Below are 26,381 nucleotides of genomic sequence, written 5' to 3'. Positions count from 1 at the left end.
ATTGGAAATAAATCTGGACTCTTTCATATATCAAATGTCATCATTTTATGGAGCTTTATAGTGTCTTCTTAGTTCTTCATGGTCCATTTTATGTGGTATTCTTGATTATTGACTTCTTAATTAACTTCTATGCAGCTAATAAAATTGCTAGGATGAAGTTAAGACAGTCTTAATAAATGACTGATCTGCCACATAGTGCAGGGGCCAGTTTGGAAAAATTCCTGGCAGGGATCTTTGCACCTATCTATACATGGCCTGAATTACTTATGACTTCATCATTAATACCTAACTCTTCTTTGAATTATTAAAATTGGCATCTTGAGCACTGACAATTATTAGTGATGGAATTTTGAGCAGCTGTCAGCTCTAATACCCTAAAAGTACAGGTTTGATCAGAACACTGACCAAACGTGTGTTTCAGACCTTTGTGTAATCCAGGACTAAAAGATAACTGAGTTGTCTCTTACCCCACTAGAGGGGAAGACTCCATGAATTGAGAGTCTGTGGTAATCCTTTAAATGTGAGTTTGACTGAGTCTTCATTCTTCTGCATCATCTAGTGCAGGAAAAATGGAATAGAAGCAAAACTGAAAGTCACCTTTACCTACTCTGAGATGTTTTATAAGACCTAACTACAAACGTAATAAATACACATGATCTAGTTATCTAATAATTTTTGTTGAAGATTCTGTTGCTTTACTGTTTTTTAGATAGAAGTCTTATTGTTTCAGTCTCAGTGCTTGTGTCTCTCAGCTATGAAAACTTGTTACATGAAGCCCATTTTTTAATTTAATTTGGACTCTTCTTTCATATTTGAAATATAACTCTGAAATTGTTATACTGGTTATTTCTGTCCAAGTGTAATGTTGAGCTATATTCTTGAGGCCACCATTATGTATTTGAAGGATTTTGTTCCTCTTACCCAAAACAATACGGTTGAGTTCTGTAGAATTTGTCATTTAATATGCAGTCTAGGTCTATGTTATTTAGGAGATTGTATTATTTGCTCTTTCAGAAATCAAAGGAGATCATATATAAAATTCAACATGGCATTTAGAATCTGTAGAAAGGCATATTCATTGTATTTTTTGTGCATTGGAGTCTTCAGAAATTAATGAGATTCAATTCTTCTAAACTTTACCTGTACTGTGCTTATATGGGACATCACGTTCTCTTTGGGAGGCACAAAACTTCTGGGATCTGCTAGATAGGAATCTGATGTATAACAGGGACTTGTTTCCTGTTTTGAGACTCTGAGCATCTAGTTTAGAATCCTTTGAGAGAAAGGAGCTATTATAGGCAGGATCTTCTTGTGTTATTTTAGGAAAATAAAATTTTCTAGTTTGTGTAGCAGGTTTTGTGGAACAGGTGCTATCTTTTGTTAATTGTAAAATAGTTGGCAAAATGGTGCAAGCTTTCGTGTGTATGATCCCTTTATCAGGTCTGACAAGAAAGTATCTTTCCTTATAAGTGGTATGTGGTTAGTTTGTTTGGGCTCTTTTGTTGGGTTGTGTTTTTCTTTTAACCCTCAGTCAGGGATGAAGTAACACTATTTTTCTCTTTCCATTGAGTCTAAGGCTCTTGGTTTTGCTATGTTATCCCAAAATACCTTACAGTGAAAGATGACTCTGTAGTTTGTCTGTGGTTTGGGTTGGGAGAAGGTTGTAGTTTGATTTTCCCATGATCAGCATCAGAATAAAAATAAAAGCAATGAAGGAGCTATGACCAGTTCTTTGTTGCTGTGGAAATCATTGTGACTGCCCAGGGCAAAAAAACCCATAGTGGCTGGGGAAATACCTGGAAACAAATCCTGGTTTGTTCCAACTGGAAATATCAGTGACAAACATAGGTGGGATTGTATATCACTGTACAGTGCATAGAATAGTTTATTTTCTTAATTCAAATCCTCTTGGAAAGGCAAACAGGGCACGTATTCATTTACTGTAAAAGCCTCACATATTGGGCTCATGTTTTCCTTTACCAGTGCACTATCTATTTCTACATTTTTTCTATTCACTTTGATGTCAAGATGCAGCACTTAACAAGACACACAATTTTTGGTTTTGTTTATTTTAAAGTTTCTTGTCTTATAATTTGATTCTGGTGGCTTATTTTACCAAGGATGAGCCTCACTGTATTATACCTGACCCACACCCAGTCTGGTGATTATACAGTTATCTTTAACTGGGCACTGCCCTGAGAGTAAGGCAAGAGATGCTTTAAGGCATTATCTTCAGTCTTCCAGGTTCAAAGTAGGAAGATTTTTATCAGTTATACTGTTAGGAAGCTTGAGGGGGAAAGGAACTTGAAAGGATGGAAGAGTATCTTGATGTGGAGTGGTAAACATGAAGTAAATCATAGAAGGAATGCAGGATGGAAAGGAAAGGTGGCAAACTAAATGCCATGATTATAGGCAGGATTAATATAATACAAATCTCAAAAGCAACAAAACATGTGCCATGACTTAAGTAAATGACAGTTTTCAGAGCAGAGTGTGGCAGTACTGATTCTTTTTGTTCTGATAGCTGATTGTTTAGACAGGTAGGTGGGATTTTTTGGCCCTTGCAGTGAAGATTGATTAAATTAAAATTAGATTTTGTCAAGTAGTTACAAATCCAAGTACTGAGTTAGTAGAACAGATGCCCAGTGTCTGAAGCTGTGGTGAAATAACAGACTCTTGTCCTTGGCTAGATGATTTTTTAAAATTGCTTTTGTGCTTAAAGAGAACTGCTCATCTAGAGCTTTACAAGACAATTATGGTGGTATGGTGGATCTCTGGTTGTTTTGTCTATACAACAACCAATAATCTTTCAGATTTAAATATTTTAATTTATGAAGGCAGTTGAATGGTTTTGAACATCAAAATTTCTATGTAAAGATAGACATATACACTGGTTACTTATTTGATTAATACCAATTTAGAAGCAGTCAGTACCTTTTGATAATTCAATAGATGTGATTTATTTGGGATGGATGTGGGAGCATGTTCAAAGGTTCATATGGAAAATACATATTCACTTCCTATTATTGCTATGGAAAATATTCATGTTGTAATCTGGAATTTGGGGTAATAGGTAAGTTACTCTTTTGACAAACTTCATATAGGAACAAAAAATGACCTACTTTGAAGTGTTCTAACTGAAAACATGGATGCCTTCATACCATAGCTAATTTTGACCTTTGGAAATAAAGCTCCTAGCAGTCTACCAGGAAGTCAAATTCTGATGACTTTGCTTTTGCTAACTAGGATTTTAAAAATACTGACTGAAGCAGTAGACAAATATATCTTGATCTAATGATGATGTAATTTCATCATGTCAGTGAGCATTTGCATGTGAACTAGTCTGAGCAGTTTGAAAAAAAGTAGTACATATTGGATGTAAAACTGGGAAGCACACTGGAGATAACTTAGCTGAGGAAACCATCAGAGCAACATTTTAGTTAAATCCTGAGCCACTTAAGTATTCCAGGTTTTGTCTGTGTAAGCTCATCAGCCTGTTGCTGTTGTCTGTTGATGCCCATAACTGTGGGAATATGAGTTTGTACAGTGTGAACTGTTACATGGTTGTCTCTGGATATTGATATTTTGGTCTTTTGGAACAAGGAAACTTGCTTCAAAGAACACAGATTTATCTTCTCTCCATGTCAGAATGAAGATGTATTTTGGATTTGTGTGCTTGAGTATCACAGTGTCTTGGTTTGTTATTGTAACCTGGTCGAAATAGAATATTTTTGGGTGACTTTAATTTGTTAAGAACTTACAGGTCTCTTTTTTTTGTGTGTGTTTGTGTGCAGAGAAGTTAGACATTTATGTTGAGCAGGCAGACATGCTATTGATCATATTTCTTGATTTGTAACATTATCTTTGGAGCTTCCTGTTTGTTCACAGCTTGATAAAACTGCAGGCTTTAGAGAGAGAAAATATGTTCTTAAGCTTATTCAATGTGGTGCTGTTCCAAGTATCCCATGGAGAATGCTGTGGGAGACAGGAATGGGAAAGAGTCACTAGAGTAAATAAAAATGCTAGGTATGTCCATATGTATTGAATCTTGAGTATTGAAGTTCTTCATTAGAATTTATGTACTGTGAGGAAGCTGTTCCTGTCTCAGAGAGTTTAAAAATTAAGGATTTTGGAGCCTATTTTATTATCTCCAGTCAGACTTTGAGTTGGTGTCACCAGTAGCAATGAACAGTCCCTGTCAAGTTTTCTACTGAGATGAGTTGAGGCTTTTCTGAAAAATCTTTTTATTTAAACCAAGCAACCAAAAAAACCCAACAGAATGACAATAACAAAACCAAAGCAAATCAAAAACAGCAAAAGAAAAACAAAAAAGGGGGTGGAAAAATTTTTGTATTAATGAGAAGCTGTGCTTGCCAGGGAGCTAACTTTGAATTGAAACCTCTTTAAATAGGTGGATGAATTGCAAGCATGACATATCCTGAGTCCATTTTGTAGTTTGTGTATAAGCAATAGGAATTAAGTGTTCTGTTTGTTTGCAACCTCTGTAAATCAGTTTTGTTATATCCCACTGCAGCAGTGCAATACTTACAGCAGCAATATAAATGCTGCAAATTTTAGTAGATTCACAGATAAGTTGGGTGAGAGAGAACTGTAGATATGAAAAAGTGTAATAGTTCAGTAAACTTCCGCTGAAATAAATGCCTGATGTGTTTTCCTCAGTCCAAGAGAAAGGGAAGTTGTATGTCCAAGTAGTATATTCTAACTTCTGTGACTAGAATTTCATTAAGTTAAAAATTAAAAAGTTTAATTTCCTGGATCTCTATTCGGTAATGTAAGACCATGAAGAATTTAACCCAAACTTCCATTTTTTTTAAGGGCTGCTTGCCCCGATTTTTCTATACTAATTAATGCACATTTTTGTCCTGAGTAGAACCTGAAGTGTATTTGTATTGTCCAGTATCTCCATGTTTGCTCCTGAAACTTTTTTATTGACAGAGTTAATAAATATACCTTTGTAACCAAGGTTTTTTATTAGTTGTGGGAAGATTACCCGTGTTACCTACTAGTTTAAATTATAAGCTTCAGTATTAACTGTGTACTACACACTGCATTGAAAACCAAAAGATAATCAGCTAAAGCACTTCATTAAAATCTTATCCAATGAGGAAAAAGCTCTAACAAGTGAGCTTTGTACTTAGGCCTGTGGCAGATGTAATTGAGTATCAGGAGAGAGCTGTTGTGCATGCTGTTTGTGCCTCCTGAGCTATGTAGGGGACTGTCTTGTCACAATGGTGGCTCTGAGCACAGCTGTGGTATTTCCCTGGTTGGTCTGAAGTGCTCCTTCTGAGGGTAGAAAGCTTTATGAAGATGTTTTCAATATACCAGTTCTTTTTCTTTGTTTCACTGGTTTTAAGCATCTAGCTTGAGGGATTTAACCTGCTAAGATTCAAATTCCGAATCAAACTTAAATGTCTGTGGGTCTGAAGAGAAGCTGCTGCAGGATTATATTGTGTTAAAAAAAACATTCAAAATCCATGGTATTCGCAGGTTGTGCTTTCACAGAAGTGGGAAAGATTGGAAGCTCTGATTTTGTTAGGGACTTCTGGGGACTGCTTGGTATCTTGTATCAGCAGAAGGAAAAGTTGCAAGACATACAGCTGAGAGATGTATACAGTTTTTCTTCACACGCTCCCAAGTGGGATTTTTTTCTTTTGTTTATATGAGCTAATATTGGAATATTGCATGTTTTGCATCATGACTTGAGGGTTTTAAGCTAGAAGAGGTGGAGAAATTGGCAGATATTTCATATGAGATCAGTTTCAAAATCAGGTTCCCGGCATTCAGAGCTGAAATATATTGAACCTGGCTTTCAGGGAAAATTACAATGCTTATCTCTCTGATCAGGCCAGTGTTGGGAGGTGGGTGCTGTGAAAACATATTTGAGTAAGGTAATTTATCATTTGAGTTACAATCTTTGGCTACTTTTTAAAATTAAATATTTGAGAAGTCCAAATAGTTTATCTAAGAAGTTAGTTTGCAGTCCTTTCTTCTTACACTAGCTTGTAGAATAAATCTCTTCTGCACATTCCTTTTTTGAGTTTCCTAAGTTAAGTTATGAAGCATCTCTGGCCACTTCTTTGAGTATCTGTGTTTCTTTCCAAATAGACAAATAGACGTGGGTGTTTCAAAAGAATTTTATTCAGGATACTTGTGTTATCACTGCTGTAGCTAAATGTTCTTAGATGCTGATAGTGAATGATTTACTGATGGTTCTCTTGGGCGTGGGAAGGACTGAAGAAGCTGGGCACTGCAAATTTTTCATGTGGTTAGTCTCTAAGAGGAAAAAGAGGCTTACACTGTCCTTCTGTTGTGTTAATGATGGCATCTTGTAAATACAAACTCTTTAATTCAGTACTGCAGTTACAGTATATATGTTATGTAAAATGGTACGAAAGACAGCTGCGTAGCTGATGTCTGCCCTGGTGGCACATTAATGAGTAATCACATTTTGTATTTTGACACTGATGTAAATTTAGATGTCTGAATTGATCTCTGTAGTAAGTTAATGAATAGAAGCTGCTGCCAATGGGGTGAAACATGAGGAAATTTTGACCTGCTTTTGACCTTTTCTTTAATAGGTAAGTTCAGTTCTACGCTCTACGAGACAGGGGGCTGCGACATGTCGCTTGTGAACTTTGAGCCAGCTGCAAGAAGAGCATCCAACATCTGGTGTGTGTGAAGGCCAGTCAAGAGTGATGATTCTTGTCTTACTGCAATCCAATATTTTATTTTAATTTTAAAAGGTTATTTAGTATGGACTACCAAAAAAATCAATTCAATCTATTAACCATATACTTTTACTTTTGTGATTCAAGTGATTTTTACTAGAAGATAACATTAAGTTAAATATTTATCTCAGAAAATGAGTACTACTACTAGCTTAACCAGTATACTTCCAAACTGAGAACCTGACAAATGAATTTTTTGTTGGCTTATAGAAAGTCTTTGTTAAAGAATTTAAGCCATTTTTGAGAAAGCTAGGTAGCTGTTGACCATAATGGCTATGGAACTTCCAGCTGTGAAGCTGTTGTAAACTGATAAATTTATTCTCAAGTTCATGGATGGCATCAGACAGTAAATGGAAGTGTTAACATGCCTGAGATTAAAATTTGACTTGCGGCTGAAATAGCCAGCTACATACTGGAAAGTTCATCTGCTGTTAGAAAGATGTCCTTTCTTTCTCTGAAGGGATAGGAGGCAGAAGAAAGAAAAGCAACCCAAAACCTCCTTTGCCTTCCCACCTGCCCCCAATCCACCTCACTGTGTAGAATTGCTCTGAAGCTATTGCACCATGCTGAATGCTGTAATTCCTACCACACGTACGTGGAATAGCTCTTGGAATTATGGAGTAAGGAATATAAAAGATTCCATCTTCAAATCTTGTGAGAGTATGCAAGTGCCTTTTGTAGAATTGAACTTTGACAAAAAGTTCTGGATTCCTTCCACAAAGCTGCCAATCCCTGCCTCTACTGCTTGCATGTTCCAGATGCAATGGCTTTGCTGATGGCTGCTGTTATGAAGTTGAATGTGCTAATGGAAGGAACAAACTGGCCATTTCAGATAATCAGATCTCGGCTGTAGAGAATACCTGAGTTTGAGTGAAGTAAAGTTGATAACAAAGAATGTTTTTATCTTAAGGCAAGGAACTGAAGGAAAGTTGCATAAATTTGATACAAGTCTTACAACCATGTGATTTACATGGAAAACAAACATCCAAAAGCTATCCAAAATTGGGGAAAAAAGCAATGGTTGGATATGGACTCTCATACAGTAAGAGAAATTTCATCTCTAATGAATGGAAATTGCAAAGTAATTTTGCTCTTCTTACCAGAGGTTTAAGTTTTTAAAAAGCAGTTTAAGTAGCTCACTTTACTTGTGCTAAGTATGTGCTATATTTGGCAGTCTTGGGATATTGATAAAAACAGTATAGAATTATGAGAAACTGCATGTGAACAACTAGAGGCCTCTGAACTTCTTTAGAGATGTGATTGATGTATCTTTACAAATCAGTAGCTAACACCTTATAAAATTTATGTTTTTCAAGTGGAATAATGGCTATCATTGTAGGTTTTTTTAAAGATGATTTAGGGAGTGGGTGTTGAGAATACGTTAAGTGTAAGATTAAAGAGTCTCCTGGCTTACTATAGCTGTGGAATGTACCACAATACATGAGACTAAGTGGCTACTTGTATTTATAATAAGTGACTGAAAGAAAAACTTAAAGATCTTTAGATAAAATTCAAAAGGTATCAAAATTAATTTGGGACACTAGAAAATTAGAGTGACCTGATGAAATAAAATGTAGTTTATAATCTGAAGTATTTTCCCTGTTCTTATAGTGACACGGACTCTCACGTATCGAGTTCTACCTCAGTTCGCTTTTATCCACATGATCTAGTAAGTTTTTCTTACTTATTTTTAAAGCATGCAAAGAATCAGAGGACTATCCAGCTTTATAGCACTGATTAATCATTCTGTGTGGTAGTTCACTGTTCTTATGAAAGAATTTTGTCTGGATTAATGAAGAGAAAGTATTTAGTATTGTAGTGCCTTCATATATTACATAGAAATTAATCTTCCTGCATAGCACTTTTAAACTTAGTTGGTTTCCTCTGATCTAAAAACTAGTGATTTAAAAACACTCATAGAAATTATTCTAAGATACCTTGTAAAAGTTTCCAAAGATGTGTACAATTTAGACAGTTTTCTTTCTGTGCATTATTGAGGTTAGCAGGCAGCAGAAAGACTAAATATTGTATTTTGACCAAAAGAAACTTCACTTGAGTAATTTCCCTGAAAGGAATTTAGAAATCTGTCATTGGAGTCTGATGTACAAAATATAAATTTGTATGTGGGAAGTGGCTGGCAAAACAAGGCAGAAGCTTACACTGTTTCATACTGCAAATAGCTTTATAATTCCTTACTTTTATGATTTGGAAGCTTTTGCACTATTGTCAAGTCCAGGCATACCTGTACTCCTAATTCTGAAGTCAATATATGTTCTGACAACAGTGCAAATGGGCATGATTCTTAAGCTGGCAAACCAAAGAGGGGTATGTTGAAGTACCTAATATATAATCAAGAGGGAAAATGAAATACAGCTTTAGGATTTGGCAGAGGAGCAAGAGACCTCCATTTTCCTGACCATGCTTTTGATCAAGAATGTGCTTTTTAAACTTGGTGTCTGCTAGAGAAACTTGCTTTGCTTTTCACAGTCCCCCTCAAACATGTAGCCTTTAGAAAAAAGGCTGCATTACCTCTTCTATGCTTTTTGGTTTGCCAGCGTAGTGCCATTGGAGGGAATGATTCTGTTTTAAGGCAAATTTGTGACTGTAGAAGCTCAGCCCATGCACCTAAAGGGAATTTTCCACTGAAATTTATTATTAGTGCCATGAATGTTGTGCTGATTCTATCTCTTAAGAAATGAAGCTTTTAAAAAATTGTCGAAAAAGGATCTGTTTTGACACAGCTTGCCTTAAATAGTATGGTTTGTGTTTTTTAAATGCCTTTAGAAAGGGAGTATTCCTGCTTGTTTTTTCATTAGTATTTTTCTAGGAAGGAGAAGCTGGCTAAGCATAGTTAAGTACACTGATGATTTAAGGAGTGATGACAAAAATTTTATAAATCAAGATATTGAATGTTAAACTTAGATGATTGTAGGGAAAAAGCCCCTCTAAACATTAAACCTGTAGTTTTGACACTTGAAGGTGGCATGAGTATTGAAGTTTTACTCTGCCTTACGCATTGTGAAGCTTTTTCAATAAAGAACATTTTAACAATTAGAATGCCTAAGAATAAAGGGCAGTACATCAAGATGTTTCTTGGCCTGTTAGAAACTGGATTAGACTCTACAATATGTACTATAGTGTCTTATTAGCATTGAGTACTCTCTTTAGTATCTTTCATGGTTGTTAGTATTACTGTGATTTTCATGAGAACTCTAAACAAACTACAAAATAAGTAATAGTCGTAAATAGTACTTGACTGTTTAGGACAGAGCTTTTTCTTTGGTTCATTTCTGAGTCTATTCTGGATTCAGTGAGTTTGAATTTGACTGCTGGTGCATGAGTATGTTGCATTGTCATGCAAAAAGAACCATTCAGCATGGGTTTACATGCAGATTAGCTGACTGTAAGAAATGTGTTGTAATTTATTTAAATTAATAATTGGATTATTTTTGTCATGTTTGTTGTCCATGTATCAGTTTACTTGTCTTCAAATTTGAAGTTTTCAGAGTAAATGGGATAAAGTGCTTGGAAGATGCATTCATTTGAAATAAGGCATATGCTGAAATGCCAAAGAGTTGTTGTATGCAAACTGTTATTGCTGCTAGTCCTATTCATGTGCTGTGATAAGGACAGAAAAAGTAAGTAGAAGCCTGTGACAGTGCTTAACATGTAATTCCTCGAAAGTGAAACTAAGAGTTCCAGCAATATTCTTCAAAGCAATTTTCAGTATATATACAGTGATTTGATATAAAGGAGTTTTTGTTAATACTAACTTTCTTTTAGCTTTCTCTTCCTCAGATCAGGTTGAACAGGCTGCTAACAATGGATACAGATCTGTTGGAGCAGCAAGATATTGACCTGAGCCCTGACCTTCAGGACCACATGCAGCCTCAAGAAGAAGCAGCTCAAAAAGTCAAGCAGTACTATCGCTTTTGGATCCTGCCTAAACTTTGGATTAGCATCAATTTTGATAGATTAACTCTTCTGGCTTTATTTGATAGGTGAGATCCTTGTATGTTGCCAGACCTTAGAAAGCAAGATGAAAACAGTTACTAAACTGTAATATAGATAAAACTATTGTTAGAGAATTATACTTACTTACTGTACTCTGGAATATGAAAGAATAATACTGAATGTAGTTTTTCTAAAATAATGGAGGCTACTCTCATTTTCTTCTGTAGCAATCAAAAAAGGAAAAAGGAAAGCAACCCCCACTTTACCTGTGTGGGGCAATAATGTATTTGAAGGATCAAATAGAAAGATTCATTGCCAATCTTTTAAGCTAGAATATAGCCTTCTCCGAAAATTAATTAAGGAGTCTACAACCTGGCATGCACTTAGTCTTTTGGTAAACAGAAAGAATTTGCCTGCTGTTCCAGAGCATTTTTTCCAAGAGTCGTTTAATACTGTGACTTCTTGTCCCTGTACATTTACCTAGAGGAATAAAATGAAATTGATCCTCCAGTTACCAGCTTTTGGAATATGTAGAGTATTTATATTTTGGTAATGAACCTCCTTGAAATAAACAGGATAGTAGTGATTCTGTCCAGGAAGGAATACTCATAACTCTGTTCCGAAGCACTAGCAATATCATAGGGAATTATCTGTATTCCACTTGGCATATCTTACTCAAGCAAGAGTATTTTTAGTTTCATCATTAGAAAATCATGAATGACAGATTATATACACAGGTAAGTTATCATACTTGTGTTTTTTCTTAGGCTTATCATCATCTTGGATGGGGTTTGAATATAGATTTACGTTACAGACCGTGCTTCTGGTGGAACATTTGATTTATTTCTAAAATTATCTTCTGAAGTTATCTTCTGCTGTTTAAAGTAAAATTCCCTAAGATACTAAGATAATAACTACTTTCAGCTGTCATTGAAATCTTGGTAGCTCCTAGCTTTGCTAAAGGACATTGTGCTAGTAGAGCATGGAAGTTCAAATTTATTCTTAACTACTTTGCTACCAGTATCATAACCCCTGTTAATTTTTGACTCTGACTGCTCTTTTGCAGATTTTTCTAGACATAGTTAGCTTTAAATTCCTTTTTTTTTTCTTTTTTTCTCTCCCTTTAAAACAGGAATCGTGAGATCCTTGAAAATGTATTAGCTGTCATCCTAGCTATTCTAGTTGCATTTCTGGGCTCTGTACTTCTTATAGAGGGCTTTTTCAAGGATATTTGGGTCTTCCAGTTTTGCCTGGTAATAGCCAGTTGCCAGTACTCACTGTTGAAGGTACTTGAATTTCTCTTTACTTTCTGAAAACAATAGATATAAATCCAGTTGGGTGTTGCAGGTTAGTTAGGGCTTTAAGGAAAAATGTGCATGCTTATCATTTATAAAGTAATGAGTAAACTTGGCCTCATGGGAAGTTTGATAGATGGTAATGCAAGGTCACATCACTAGAATGGTTCTACATATGCTTGTTGAACAATCCTTTATTTATTGTTCTCATGCATTTTTTTGGTGTGTGAAGAGGAGCACATTCTTACATGTTGAAAACCAACTACAAATTGAAGTTGAAGTTTTATTGGTTTAGGTTTTAATTTTCTGTAGTGTCTACAACTCAGAGCATTTATAGGAAGCTGTTAGATTTAAACATATTTTTAATCAGATAATTAATTTTTGTTAGACTAATAATGGTTTACTGTAATCTAAGAATGATTGATTATTTTTTGATTTGACTATTAGGATGGAAATTAGATTTAAAATTACAGTTCCTAATGGTGTTGAAAAACAGTAGAAGTCCTAAAAATAAGAGACTTGGGGATTTTTTTTTTAATTTTGGTTATAGACATCTACTCTTTAAGTAGATTTAATGGTTTACAACATTGTGCTATTTAAAGGCTATGATGTAGTTTGGCAATGTACAATTGTACAATTAATTGTAGATATTGTTAAAAGAAGTTCAAGCAAGAGGATGTGTGTAGGTGAACACACTTATCTGTAGTTGGGTAACTTTCCTCTTTTTATTTTGGTTTCAGAGTGTTCAGCCAGATTCTTCTTCCCCCCGACATGTAAGTCATGGGCATGTGCCACTGTACTAACCCTGCAGATGCAGAACTCCCGCAGAGAATTGATCATTTTGGTTTGATTTTTCTGGCATTTCTCCTATGTTCCTTCTTACAAGGCACAAAAGGCTTGTAGTTGTCTTAGTGTGTGAGAAGGGACCTGCCTTACTCTTTGTATTTAGCAAATCATGTCCTCCTTCCTGAGCCTAGCTTATGCTCGGGAGCCATGTCATAATAAGGTTTTTGAAGAGTCTTTATTATTCTAGCAATTACACAGAGAAGTATTCTTAATGTTGTAATTTGCTCTGCTGGTATGATCTGACACATCTTTGATGTTCTGTTTTAGAGGTGTAGCTCATTCAGTGTCCTAGTGTGCACACTGCTTTATTTTTTCACTCTAATAAGCTGAGTTGGCAATGCTCTAGTGAACATTAATGTTTGAGCATGGAAATGTTAACATTCTAGTATTGCACAATATGTTTATGTTCTGTTGTGCATCTGCTAGATTGCCAAGACAAAATATTACCTTTATGTCCTAGATAAGATGTTTAAAAGCATTATTTCTCTACAGCGAATCATTAATTTTGTGTATGAAGTTGTATTTTGATAAATACCGATAGAGATTCTGTCGCCCCATGCAGCAGAAGCAGTATCTAAGCAATAAATTTAATCCCTTTTTCCTTAAAATTGATTCTCAGTTGCTTACCATGCCTAGTCAGAGCTTCTCTAGCATTTAGTACTGCAAGCAACATAGCATAAAATATAGCTGAGACTAAGGGTATACCTAGCTTAGTCTAACTTAATCTAACTGTTGTGTCTTTGTTATATCAAAGCCACAAAAAGCACAGACTGGTATCGCTGCAAGGCAATGCTTTAAGGATTTTATGAAGAAAACTTTAAAATATGATGAAGTCACAGTATATTAGTTGATGACCAGTGATTAATTTTGATTCTGAAGGTGTCTGTAGCAGAAGAGTAAAAGTTACTTTATCCACTAATAATGAACAAATATTGGTGTTTTTGTGGTTTCTTTTTAAACAGGGTCACAATCGTATCATAGCCTATAGTAGGCCTGTATATTTCTGTTTGTGTTGTGGTCTGATTTGGTTGTTGGATTATGGCAGCAGAAACATATCTACAACAAGGTTCAGGTTGTATGGAATGGCTTTCACCAACCCATTGCTGCTGCTGTCAGCCAGGGACTTAGTTATAGGTGAGTGGCTTTTTCATGGATTTGAATTGTTTGCTTTACAACAGTAGAACTTTAGGGGAACGTTTACCCCTTCTGTAGCTTTGCTGTAACAAATGGCAGATATGCCCTCTACTAAAATTTTTCATTATCTAATATCTTAGCCCTTATCCTTGAACTTGCTTATCTGACTTGGACCTGCATACTCTACCCTTTGCTAGGACCTAGCTGCTCGGTAGTTAAAAAAATATTTTGATTTGGACTCTTTCACACTTTCCGGAGGGGCTTGTGGCAAATGAGTAGGAGTTCTCTTTAGGTTATTTGTATTTAGCAATTGGGCAGAACAGTACAGAAGGAATTTTAAAAAACATTATAGACAGTTTAAGTCTTATTTAGTGTGCTTCTTCTCGTAACAGTCCTATCAGCAATACCAAAAATACAATTTTTTAGCTGCTTTTCCATTTTGAGGTGATCTCATTGTTTTCTGAGCAGCGCAGTGCATTCAGAATACTGATAACATTTAACTCCATTACCCCCCTAAACCTAATGCAAAAAAACAAACAATGTAAACCCCAAAACAGCAACCCTTTCCCCTGTTACGAAAATAACAACCCTTTAGTCTCAAACAGAGCCCATAGAAAGGAGAGAGAGACATAAACATTTGAAGACCATCTTATCGTGGGAACTTTGTGCAGTGCTTTAATGGAGCAAAGTTATTTGGGTGATCTTCTCTGGATACCTGCTTCAGGTGGAGTAAGAAAATGTGTAAGAATTCGTCTAAACTGAATGCAGTTGCTTTTCAGTTATATCAAAATACCTGTTTGTGAAAGACTACAACAGTTAAATGTTGTGTCTGCATGCCCCCAGACCATCTTCTGTCCAAGAAAAATGAAAACTTGGTCTCAGCGTGGGTTTTTAAAAATTTTAATTTATTAATAAGAATTACTGACTCAAGCATTTTGGGTATGAGTTCTTATTACTTGATTATAGGAGCATCCTGTATTTTATGCCTCATACTGCTTCCCCCTTCAACTTTCTCTGCTAATAACTCTGGATTCAAATGCCCAGAGGGAAAATGTCTAAGCTGCATATTTATGACCAGACATTGTCCAGACATTTTCAAAGGTGCTTTTTGAACAAATTCTTTGGTTCCCTTCATGTACTGGCATACTTGATTCTGTATCAGTAATAAAACAAGAAGATAGAAGATACTTTTGACTCATTCACGATACAAAACTAACTTAATTTCTCTTGATAATGCTCGGTCAGTTTTGGAAATATTTTCTTCCCTTTTCTACCATATGGAGTCAGTCATTGCCATAGTGTATACCCATATCCCCATATGGTAATAAATAAATATACATGAAATTGGTGTGTCCTCCAGTGAAAGTGAGCAACTTTTTAAAAGTACTGAAGAGTGAGTCTTTACCAGTTTTAAAAGATATGGTGGCATTTTCACCAGGCCATGTCCATCTTGGCATTACCTTTTAAAACTTCTTAGTTAAGGAGTTCTAAATGGGTTTTGATCCTTATATTTTACTGTTTGTCCGGGGTGTCTTGCAGCAGCATATGTGGTTTATATTTCTTATCAAGTTCTTCCAATGAAAAAATCAGACTACTAAAACAGCTTATTCTACTTTAAAAAAAAACAAACCCAAAAGAACATAACAACTCCCTCAACAATAAAAAACCCAAACCAAAACCCCAAAAACCAACATGATAAAACACCAAACAAAAAAAAACCAACTCCACTAACCCGCATTGCACATCCCACCCTACCCCCCACGTCATACACTTGCCCTTGGAGCAGCTCTTACGTTGCTAAAGCACTGTTTCACAATGCTTTGTGTGTACTGCGGACCAGGCTGGCTGCTAGCAAACATACTTTGTTAGGTAAAAATCTCAGCTGCCTTTTTTGCTGTGCCCAGGCAAAGCTACTGGAAGAAATATGTACAGGGCGAGGTGAACTTTGAATTTAGATAATGTAAATCTTTCTCCTTGCCAACAGACAAGTGAGGACTAGTATAAATGCTTTATTTTGTGTCCCACATACTGCACTTGATCAATTGCTCTAAATCTACTCCATATTTATAATGATCATTTTTTCTTTTCAACTAGTTGGTCAGTGTTAGAAAACTAGGATGTTACAGATTGTAAAAGCATCATAAATATTGGCTTTTTGTTGGACTAGTCTTTAAAAATTGTGTATTCCCAGATCTGTGTAGTAATTTTGTTTCCAATGGGCCCAAGACTTACAGACTTCTGGGAAAAAACTTTTTAACCTGTCAGTGACAGAACACTGTATTTGCCTTCTATGTCGGCTTTCTTGAGTAATGATTTGAAATAGAGGTTTGACTTGAGAAGTCTAAGAAAGTATTTTTGTCAGGTATTGAAGAGCTGGTCTGTAGTCCTATATTTCCTAATTAGTGTCACTAAAAATACAGGATTCAGTGTTTTTCCCCAGTTTGCAACCTGCATGTTTTGAATTATATTGTTGTTTAGCATTGCTGTGGAGTACAGAAAAAGATCAGGTTCTCGTTATCTATCTCACTGTAGATATTTCTTACGTGATGACTTTCAGTGTCCAACTATTCTGTGCATTTAAAATTAGAAAATTAAATTTGAGTCTTGTGGTGCTTTACAAGATACTTTAAAGTCTGTTTCTTCTTTTGGTCACTGGAGCTACAAGTCAATAAGATGGTAGAAAAACCTCCCGAAACTGCCAGATTGTGTCTGTTAGGGTTATTTTTGTTATTTATTCCTTCTATCCTTCAGAACTTGGAACTTAAAACTTTCAATATGCTGTTATATGTGAATTAGATCTGAACTACTATATGTGAACATGCGTAGAAGATTATTTCTGCATATTTTATTCTTTAGGATGATAAAAAAATATATGTACAGGTGGAGACATAAGCTTTTTCTGTATTGAAATTAGGTGGCATTAATTTATCTTTGTGTTTCGAAATCCTGTAATTTGCAGGTGTTTCATGATTCCTACAGTTGTCTGTTCTTGTTTAAAAACCTAAAAAACCAGAAAACCCAGTCATTTAGGATTAGAATGTTCAGAAGTGGTGTGGGAAAATGAGTAAAATTGTCAGATACTATTAGTAGCAGAAAGCCTGGAGGTGGGGTGCTTGGCCTCCCTTTTGTCAGAGTGGCTGGTGTTAGGTTGCTCCTGCAACTCCAGACAGGCAGTTAGCATTGGATAAGTCTCACTTACAATGGGTGAAAACTTACAAGTCTAATATGTAAACACTCCTGGCTGATCTTTGCTAAATAAAAGTGGAAAGCCTGAATTGGCTTGTGTCCATGTCTACAGCAATTAAAAGGAAAGTACTATTGATTAGTATGACCTCTGTATTGAGTCAGTTCTGAGCCATTGAAGTAGGACTTTACATAATGTATATTTTCCTTGGAAATTTATAATAGAAATATTTCAGTATTGTTGAGTTAAAATGGGGTGTGTGATACCATAGAACTTAAACTGAAAAATAGCTTACCATGCTGTTTTTTTCATATTCACCACTTTTTTTACCTTTTCTTTTTCTGTAGTGTTTACACTATGTTTCCCTATAGTATTCTTCATTGGTCTCCTGCCTCAGGTGAATACATTTGTGATGTATCTCTGTGAACAGCTGGACATTCATGTCTTTGGTGGCAATGGTGAGTGTTGTGTTTTTTCAGTGGGAAAAGTATGAGATGTGGAGCAGCCAAGATCAGTATGTTAGTTTAAAAATTTAGTGGTTACACTATTTTTATTCCTACCCTCTAAACATAGAATACTTTAATTGTGTTTTTAAAAAGCCTAGAAGTCTTCTGATTGATTATTGAGAAATAGAATTACTGTCCTAATAAGTCTGTCACTTCTTCCTCAACTGGTTTCTATTGCAGTTAACTATTCCCATGGTAAAGCTGTTCAATAACTAGGGAGATTTAAAAAGCCACATAAAATGCTCTTAATAAAAATTATTTGTAGGGGAAAATAAAAGTAGCTGTTCTGGTTTGAATTGCCTTTTTTTTTCCATCAGAGGAAATTAGGGGGCTGATACCTTAAACAAACTGAAGTATTTTGTATTCTAACTTCAGATGGTAATAATGTTTTTTCTTTTCTTTTCATTTCTCTGATATTCAGCTACCACAAGCCTGCTTGCAGCACTTTACAGTTTTATCTGTAGTATTGTGGCAGTAGCATTGTTGTATGGACTGTGCTATGGTGCCCTGAAGGTAAGAAAAACTTGATGCAGAGTAAATCTATTTTGGGGTTTGTTCTCTGCTTCCTTCTGTATTAAGTAACTAAAGTATGCAACTACTTAACTAGAAATATTAGTTTGATTTGCGAGGGTTTTATTCTTGCTCAGCTGTGAAGTCAATAGAGGAGATGCAATGCAGGAGCAAAGCAATTTTTTTTGCTTTCAAAAGGTGTGTGATTTGTGCCTGCTCTGATGGGCTTTTTTTTATTGAAAACACATGACATTTACCATCATTTCCATTCTACATCGATTCTTGAAAATATCATGCAGGTGACTTGTTTCTAGCAGAGTCTGCATGTAGTTGTATGTTAACCTCTCAAAGTGGCGCATGTAAGTATTTTTTTCTGGTGCTGCAAAAGTGAAACAGTGTTTTCTAATTAATATTTATTTGAGAATAAACCAAGAAATAGTTTGTAGTGTCAAAGTGAAGATATGTGCCTATCTGAAGGGGAGAGTTAAAGAGTTAGCTGGCCAAGGAACACGCATACACTCCCCCACACCGACCCTCTTTTCCTTGCTTGAAATGTTGTTTGTAAACAGTATGGAGTGTGATGCTGGTTCTGTTTATTAATTTCAGGTGTTTGTCAATAATCAGACATGCTCAGTTTACAATGAATTGTAGCACATGTGGGTCCAATTCAGAGTTGGCTGGCTTTTCCACTTTATCACAGAGAGTAGAAAGTTCCTAGAGGGGTTACTCCCATGATACTCTCACCTGCAGGACGTCATTAGCTTTCTGTGAATTTGTGCACTTGTCGCATTAGCCTTTGGTAAACACATCCATTTAAGACAAACAAGCTTTAGCAAGGAATAACTCATTCATCTTTGTAGATCCAGTGCAGATCAGGAAAACACAAATAAAGCCACTGTTTAATCTGCATCCAGCACATTAGGAAAAATAAATCATGTAACATTCATAACATACATGTAACGTTCAAAATTAAGAAGTGGCTAAATGTAGCTCTTAATAGTCTGTGGTCTCAAGGAATACAGGAAATGCTTCATAAGGGTTACGAGAAATAATGACTGTTTTTAATGATTAAGATGGTGTAGATTTGAGGGATGTACACTGTGCTAGAGTTCTTGATCTATAGTTAGACATAGGTAAAGATGGAACAATATTTTTGTACAAAAAGGCCTGGCTTATTTTTGTGGAGTTGTAGTTAATTTCTCCATTCTCTGTGATACACATAATTCTTGTGCGTCAGGTAAAGTGGTGTGTACTTTGTCTCCTTTTTATTAAGATTTTGTTTCTGTCTCCAGGATTCCTGGGATGGGCAGCATATTCCAGTTCTCTTCTCCATATTTTGTGGTTTGTTAGTGGCAATATCATATCATCTCAGCAGACAAAGCAGTGACCCTTCTGTACTTTTGTAAGTGACTTAGTTTGTATCTCTTCCCTAATGAAGAAGCAAGTTGCAAGGAAGAACTACAAATAATGTTACTACTTAGTATTGTTTGAGCTTGTACTCCCCAGCACTAATCAAAAGTAGTATATTCTTGGTTCAATAGTTAGAAATTCTCACATTTTGCATCTAGTTCCTTCTCTAGCAATGACCTTTTTTGTGACTTCTGGTAAGTTGCTTACATGCCAAAATCTGATTTAATTGCCTGCTGATGTTCTCCAAAATGTCGGTCAGGTCCCATCTTTGTGTTGCTGGGTTTGTTGGGAATAACATATACCTTTATTGTCTTTAAAGAGGTGCTCAAGGCAGTGGTTTAAGCTGAAGGCCCCAGGGGGATTTCTTGAATACTTCTACTTCATTTGTTAATGTATTCTTCTATTGAATGTGTGCTTTAAGCACTTGTTCAAATAATTATGCTAAATTATAAGGATATATTTTTGTGATGAGTATTCCCATATAGCATGTGGAAACAGGTATTCCTGTTATTCTCTGCTGGAGTAGAGAATGCTACTGATCTGATGCTGAGGGTGTTTGATTCAGTTAATAATGATACATGTAAAACAAAATAGTTCCAGTAGGTAAAACACCCCCCCCCTCCCCCCTCCCCCCCCCCCCCCCCCCCCCCCGCCCAAATAACCAATAAAAGCTCAGCCACATACCTAGGTGAGTTAGAGCTTGAACGTGGATTTAAATGTAGCCATAATGTTGGATGAATTTGATAAATATTGGCTTGGGTAGATGGTGAAGGACCTCCTCTGTGAACAACAAAACTAATGATTCATGAATACTTACACCAGAGGAAATTTCTTATCTGTGGGTTGACTACTGAACCTTGTCCAGTTACTCTTAGTTCAGTTGATATGAGGTTCTTTTCCCTGGATACTTGTTCTTTCCAAAAACTAAAGCCTGGATAGTCATGTTTGATTGCGGTACAGTTAAGCATTGTAATACATTGCAATATGTAATTTCCTTTGAAGATCTAGGGCTCATTCTGTACTAATCTTCTGTCCATAAAATGAAATAATATTTCTGCACTAAGTAGGGTGTTGTAAGAAAAATCACACTGAGAAGTTGTGAGACAGCTTGTTAAGACTAGTAACATTGCACATGGGCTTCTAAAAGCTTTGGTGTAAGGTTTTGGAGCCTCAGTTATCAGCAAGGCCTGCTAAGAATTTAGAAGTTTGGTCAGCGTGGCTAATTCATTAATTAAAGCAGGCTAGAATAGGTTTCCTTTGTTGTTGCTGTTGAATCAAACCAAAGAATTCATGATTTTTTAAATGGCATTGCCAAATAGGCTACTTCCAGATTTTGCACATTTCTGTTCAAAATGTGGAAAACATTTTGACTTAAAACATTTTCATTCAAAAACATTTTCAACTCAAAACTTTGAGTTGAAGTTTTGTTTCATGAGTGCTAAATTTCACTTAAAATTCAGGTTTTGTTCAATTACTCCTGTGTTGCTACTAGAGAAACTGCAGTTAGAACATCTGGCTACTGCTCTTTAATAGTCACTATTCTGTACAATAGAGAACTAATTCTTTTATAAAGTTGAAATATCTGTAAATTCGCTCAGCTATGTGAAAGCACTGATGTGCCAAAATTAATTTTTTGTGGTCAATTTGTAATAGAACTTCTGACTGTTATTGTTATAAAACCACATAGAACAATACATGCTTTTTAGTGGGATTTTTTTGTCTTTCTTTTAAGCTCTTTAGTGCAATCAAAATTTTTTCCTAATTCTGAAGACAAAAACCCTGAAGATCCTCTGTCTGAAGTAAAAGATCCTTTACCTGAGAAGCTTAGAAATTCTGTGGTAAGTAGGCTTTTTTATTATTTTTTTAATTCTTTTTAAGCATTTACTTTGTGTTGGTTTATATAGCATCCGTCCAGATCTTGCTTAGATCACACTTGTCACCTAGCAAGGTACTAATTGGAATGGGTATCACAGCATTTCCTTTCAATCTGCAGCTGAACTCATGTGCTACATCTAGGAGTGTAATGCTGATATTGCAATTTTAAGTTATTTAAAAGCAGAGGAAGTTGAAATTCCCTAGTGTAGATTCAGTGAAGTATCACTGAGGATCTTCTTTTATCTCATGGATAATAGTAGATGATGCTTGTTTTTGTGTAGAAGTTAGTGGGAAAGAGTTAATGGTGGCAAAACTATATAAACTCAGTGTTTCTAATAATTGTGAGGAAGAGCTTTGTGCTTGCTGTTCCAGAAGTAGAAATTAAAAATTGAACATATTTTGGGGCTTTTTGTGGTTTGTTTGGCTGGTCTAAGTTGTTTTGTTGTTTACTTTCTTTGGAATGTAACCTTTCCATTTACTTAAACACTACTTTCAATTTTTAGTGGAAATGCACTAAAAATATAAAGAATAATGTTTAAATATTACTGCTAAAGAATATGTTTAAATATTACTACTAAAGAATATTGTTTAAATATTACTACTTCCATATTTATGGCAGTAGTAATATTTGAACTTTTTTTTGATAGAATGTAGCAATAAGAGACTTAAGAAGCTTAATATGTTTAACTTGTACCAAAGAAGGTTGAATATGCATTTAGCTTTGTGTAGGGCTCAGCTTTAGGCTGAGCTCTGTAGCTGGGTTTGTCATAATACAGCAGTTAGAAGCATGATGAGGTGCAGTGTGTGGAAACTGCAAATAAGTATTTAGAGCAGAGAAACTGCAATTCTTTTAACATTTAGCAGGAAAGAGTTACCACAGGAGCTGCAAGCTCCTCTTTAGCTCTCAAACTGTGGTATTAGTCTCCAAGGGGGCAGAGGAGCTGAGGATTTTGATAGTCTTTCTTACTGTGGTTTTTAAAATCTGGACAACTGATTAAAAAAAAGCAAGTTGTAGCCCAGAAAGTTAAGGCTTTACAGCAATAATTGCTGTGTGTAATTATTTGTCCAATTTTGGAGTAGATAATCCTTTAATGATTTTCTGGGCTGTAAATATTGATGCTGTTTTTACAGAGTGGTAAATCTACACTTGAGGCCCTAAGTACACATTGCCCCCTTGTGGCTGCGGCTGGCATTACAGGTCTTGAGGCGGGGCTTGCCCGTTATCAATGGCTTGTTTTCATTGTTTGGGAGTAATGGAAAATTCAGACTCGTTCCTCGGGGTCATTCCAAAGCTATCCTGTACCCTTCTACAATGTCAGAAGAGGGTTAAAGAGCCTGGTTGTTTCACCTGGTTGGTACCTTGGCCTCAGCAGCACTCCTCCAGGGCTCTTAACTGCCCTCTAGTCTAAGCACTTCTTAGATCATAAAGGGGAAATTTGATTGTCCCTTCCAGTGCTTTCATCAGGGGACCCTTACCCCACCTCACAGTCCAGGATTAGAGAAAATATTTGATATATTGATTTGTCCTGCCCCACTATGAGTCTTTCACTTAGCTGAACTGATGCTCTTAGCTGTAAGGTTTGTCTTGTGAAATTTCATATAACTTCAGTAGTAGTTAACAATAGCATAATTTAAAAAAATCTTTAATAATTTTCAGTGTTACTGCATTTGTGTATTAAGGAGGTATTGAAATGTTGCACTCTATCTTGGGGATAGTTTCCAACTTTAATGATTCTAACAGGTCAGTCAAAGCTGGTATTTTCTAAAATTATTTTATTTTGACTCCACAGAGTGAACGATTGCAGTCTGACCTGATAGTGTGTATAGTGATTGGTGTCCTCTATTTTGCAATTCATGTCAGTACAGTATTTACAGTTTTACAGGTAAGATGTTACCTTGTGTCTTCAACTTGCCTTTTGTATGCAAATACTGTGGTGTGATATAAAGTGTATTCTGGTAGTTCACTGAATCTTCTGGGTAATTTTAGCTGGTATTTAAATATATAGCATGATAAGTACGTGACTGACTGAAGGTCATCACTTTTATGTGCTCAAAAGATCATCTTCCTTAGCTCTTTCCTAGTTTCTTCCTATGTTTTAGATTTTTATTATAGCCTCTGACACAAAACACCCTCTTTTGAGTCATCGATCTCAGATAGCGTCAGAATTGTTTTGAAATAAGGAAAAATAAAACTTTAAAACAATGTTTAAAATGTTTTGTGCCTTAAATATGAGGGGCTGAACCTTGACTCAGCAGTTCCATGCTGGCATGGCTCTTCGTAGACTGTAGTATAGGGCAGTATGCCATTATTGGAATGATTATTTAGAGGACTTTAAAGATCATTTGAGTTTTAAGTTTTTGACTTGTCATTGTAGCTAGTGCTTTGGATACTTTTAATGTGTATCTGTGGCTCTTGATGATAATGGCATGGGACTAGATCCTGTGCTTCAGTTTAAGTAAAGCATTTCCCCCAAGAGCTGCAGTTACTGAGTTTCTTATTTTGGTATTCCTATTATGAAACCATTGGCTAGCTGATGAATAGCCTTATGTAAGGCAAATGAAAATTTCTGGCATCTATTTTAGAATACATTCTGCATAAAGTAAGAAACTAATTTTTAAAAGCATATGCATTTAGGTAATTTCATGTCTTCATGGTGAAGTGCATTACTTAAGCATGTGTACTTGTGCTTTCTGAGGAAAATATCCCTTCTATTATTGTATGGCTGGATTTCAGCACTCCACCTGAATGTTGCTTTCCCCCATGTTTGAGAGACTGGGCTGTATGCTCTTCACCAGTTGTATATTTCAATAGGCTTGGGCTTCACAGAATTCACCAAGAGCTTATCACAAGATAATGCAATCCTAGTTTTGCAATTATCTAGACTTAATGTAGAAATTTAGAGAAAATTTTAATATGTAGAAAGCATTGTTGTGAAATCCAACCATCATCCCTTGTTAATTTTACAGTACTTTGTGACTTCTGTGGAAGGGATTGGTCTTGTGGGAGGCTTCTTACCTTCTCAAGTGAATGTGAAACTAATGATTTGCTTATACCTCCTTTTATCTAGCAGATGGAAATGTAAATGGGGTTCAGCCTTTAGAGAATAATACCTTTATAAAATGTATATGGGTCAGAAGCAATGGACTGTGAAAAAAGATCGGTGTACTATTTTTACTTGAAAGTACATTTCAGCTTAGTGAAAATTTGTTAGATATGAAGGTTTTTTTCTCACAGGGTTTCTTGTTTTATCTTAAAATTGGTAGTACAGTTTCTCATGAAGAGATGCATTAGTATTGCAGGAGCATCCGCTCATATGCTGGAAAATACACTAGCAAAGTAATATTTTATGTTTTTTATAAAACACAGATCTTAATTTCTTCAATTCTTTTTTTTAGCCTATTTTAAGTTATGTTCTCTATGCATTGGTGGGTACGGTGGGCTTTGTGACCCATTATGTTCTGCCTCAACTCCGAAAGCAGCTTCCTTGGCATTGCTTTTCTCACCCGCTGCTGAAAACCAAGGAATACCATCAGTTTGAAGTCCGGAGTAAGTATTGTCTGTAACACTTCCTTCAACTTGCTGTAGCTAGCTGCTGACCAACTTGTGTTACCTATTGATTTACTTCATCTCTTTACTTTTCTCACCGCTGGATTTCATAACTTCTGATCTATAAATGTATTTGTTTCTCAGTCCCTCATGCTTTGATTCCATGACATTTTATGTATCTCTTAACTGATGATGATGATGATATGAGTGTTAACATTATCTCAGAGCAGTTCCATTAAAACATAGTCTTCAAAATTTTGAGTGGTGAAGTTTGTGCTTGTGATTGCCTCAATAATTTTTCATAAAGATTGAGTGTGTTTCACTATGTATTTCCTCAACATATTAAGTTTTCAGATGTTTTAGAGGATTAGGTGTGGCAAGTGCTGGTGGAGACTTCATTCTGGCACTTATTTGGTTTTTAATAGTGTTGTTGACATGTTTAACCACAGAAAATAGTGAGTGGTCAGCTGATAGATGAAGACACCAAGGGACCAGTCTTACAACTTGATCTGCATAGATATGTGCTTGCAGCTTAGCATGTTAGGCTGTTAGCCTATGTTAGGCTTTAGCATTAGGCTAAAGCCTATGTTTTCATGGAATTTTTCCCCAGAGATGCAAAAAAGATGAAGTTACACTGCTTATTAGTTTTCCAGAATGGATAAATGTTGTGGTCGATTGTGGGGACTTCACTGTTGGAATGTTTTTATTGTTAACAGCAGACTTAAGAAACTCCTGTCTAAACTGCCTTGGACAAAATTGGAACTATTTTGGTTTTTCTTTTCAAATAATTGTCAAAACAAGGGAACATTCTGCTGCTTTCAGGAGCAGAGAATTATCAGAATTGATTCACAAACTTTCTACCTTTGTAGCAGCCATTCAGTGTGGTCTTTTCATTGATGTCTAACTTGTGGGATTTTTTTCCCAGTGATTGCATGTAAAGATGGATAAATATGAATAGCAATTGTAGTATGATGTCAGACTTTTATCTGGAAGAAGTGAGAAGTGCAACTAAATGCATCAAGTCTTTAATCTCTAAAACTAGAAAAGCTACAGTTGTTGCCCTTTATGTAGGCATCAATGTTTACCACAACTTTTGACATTAAATCTTCTAGCCTATATTGTAGAACAATTTTTTTATCTTAATTTGCAGTAATTTGAAACACACCTTACAATTCTTGTAGAAGTTTAAAAGAAGTTGCTCAAGTGACAGACATTTGTGTTGGCTGGTTACATAGGCTCTTCTGTAGAGCTGTAAATCAGGAGTCCTTCAAATTGAATAGGGTTGAAAAACATCCTTTTGTGTGAGACAAAAGGCATCATTTCAAACAGTTTCATCAATAGCAATGTTGAAATTATTGGAGAGGTGGAACC

General features: G+C 35.7%; 1 protein-coding gene across 9 annotated transcripts in view; it reads left to right on the top strand.

The window, feature by feature from the left end:
- PCNX1 (pecanex 1) overlaps nt 1–26,381 on the top strand; it is an 89,865-nt gene that overhangs the window by 36,701 nt on the left and 26,783 nt on the right. For 5 of the 9 annotated variants that reach the window (XR_013182791.1, XM_054635614.2, XM_054635613.2 and 2 more), the window contains 12 exons: nt 6,600–6,690; nt 8,361–8,418; nt 10,533–10,750; nt 11,836–11,989; nt 12,739–12,771; nt 13,807–13,978; nt 17,510–17,620; nt 18,090–18,181; nt 19,471–19,580; nt 21,321–21,426; nt 23,254–23,346; nt 24,860–25,010. Coding sequence is in view for 8 of the 9 variants with exons in the window: in XM_054635614.2 (XP_054491589.2) it covers nt 6,600–6,690; nt 8,361–8,418; nt 10,533–10,750; nt 11,836–11,989; nt 12,739–12,771; nt 13,807–13,978; nt 17,510–17,620; nt 18,090–18,181; nt 19,471–19,580; nt 21,321–21,426; nt 23,254–23,346; nt 24,860–25,010 (1,389 nt within the window). In the remaining variant the exon portion in view is untranslated. The remainder of the gene's footprint in view (nt 1–6,599; nt 6,691–8,360; nt 8,419–10,532; nt 10,751–11,835; nt 11,990–12,738; nt 12,772–13,806; nt 13,979–17,509; nt 17,621–18,089; nt 18,182–19,470; nt 19,581–21,320; nt 21,427–23,253; nt 23,347–24,859; nt 25,011–26,381) is intronic. The other 4 variants (XM_054635615.2, XM_054635621.2, XM_054635619.2 and 1 more) reach the window with 3 other exon arrangements.

The sequence above is a fragment of the Agelaius phoeniceus genome, chromosome 6 (genome assembly GCF_051311805.1).
Source record: "Agelaius phoeniceus isolate bAgePho1 chromosome 6, bAgePho1.hap1, whole genome shotgun sequence".
Lineage (NCBI taxonomy): Eukaryota > Metazoa > Chordata > Aves > Passeriformes > Icteridae > Agelaius > Agelaius phoeniceus.
This window is presented reverse-complemented; position numbering and strand designations above follow the sequence as displayed.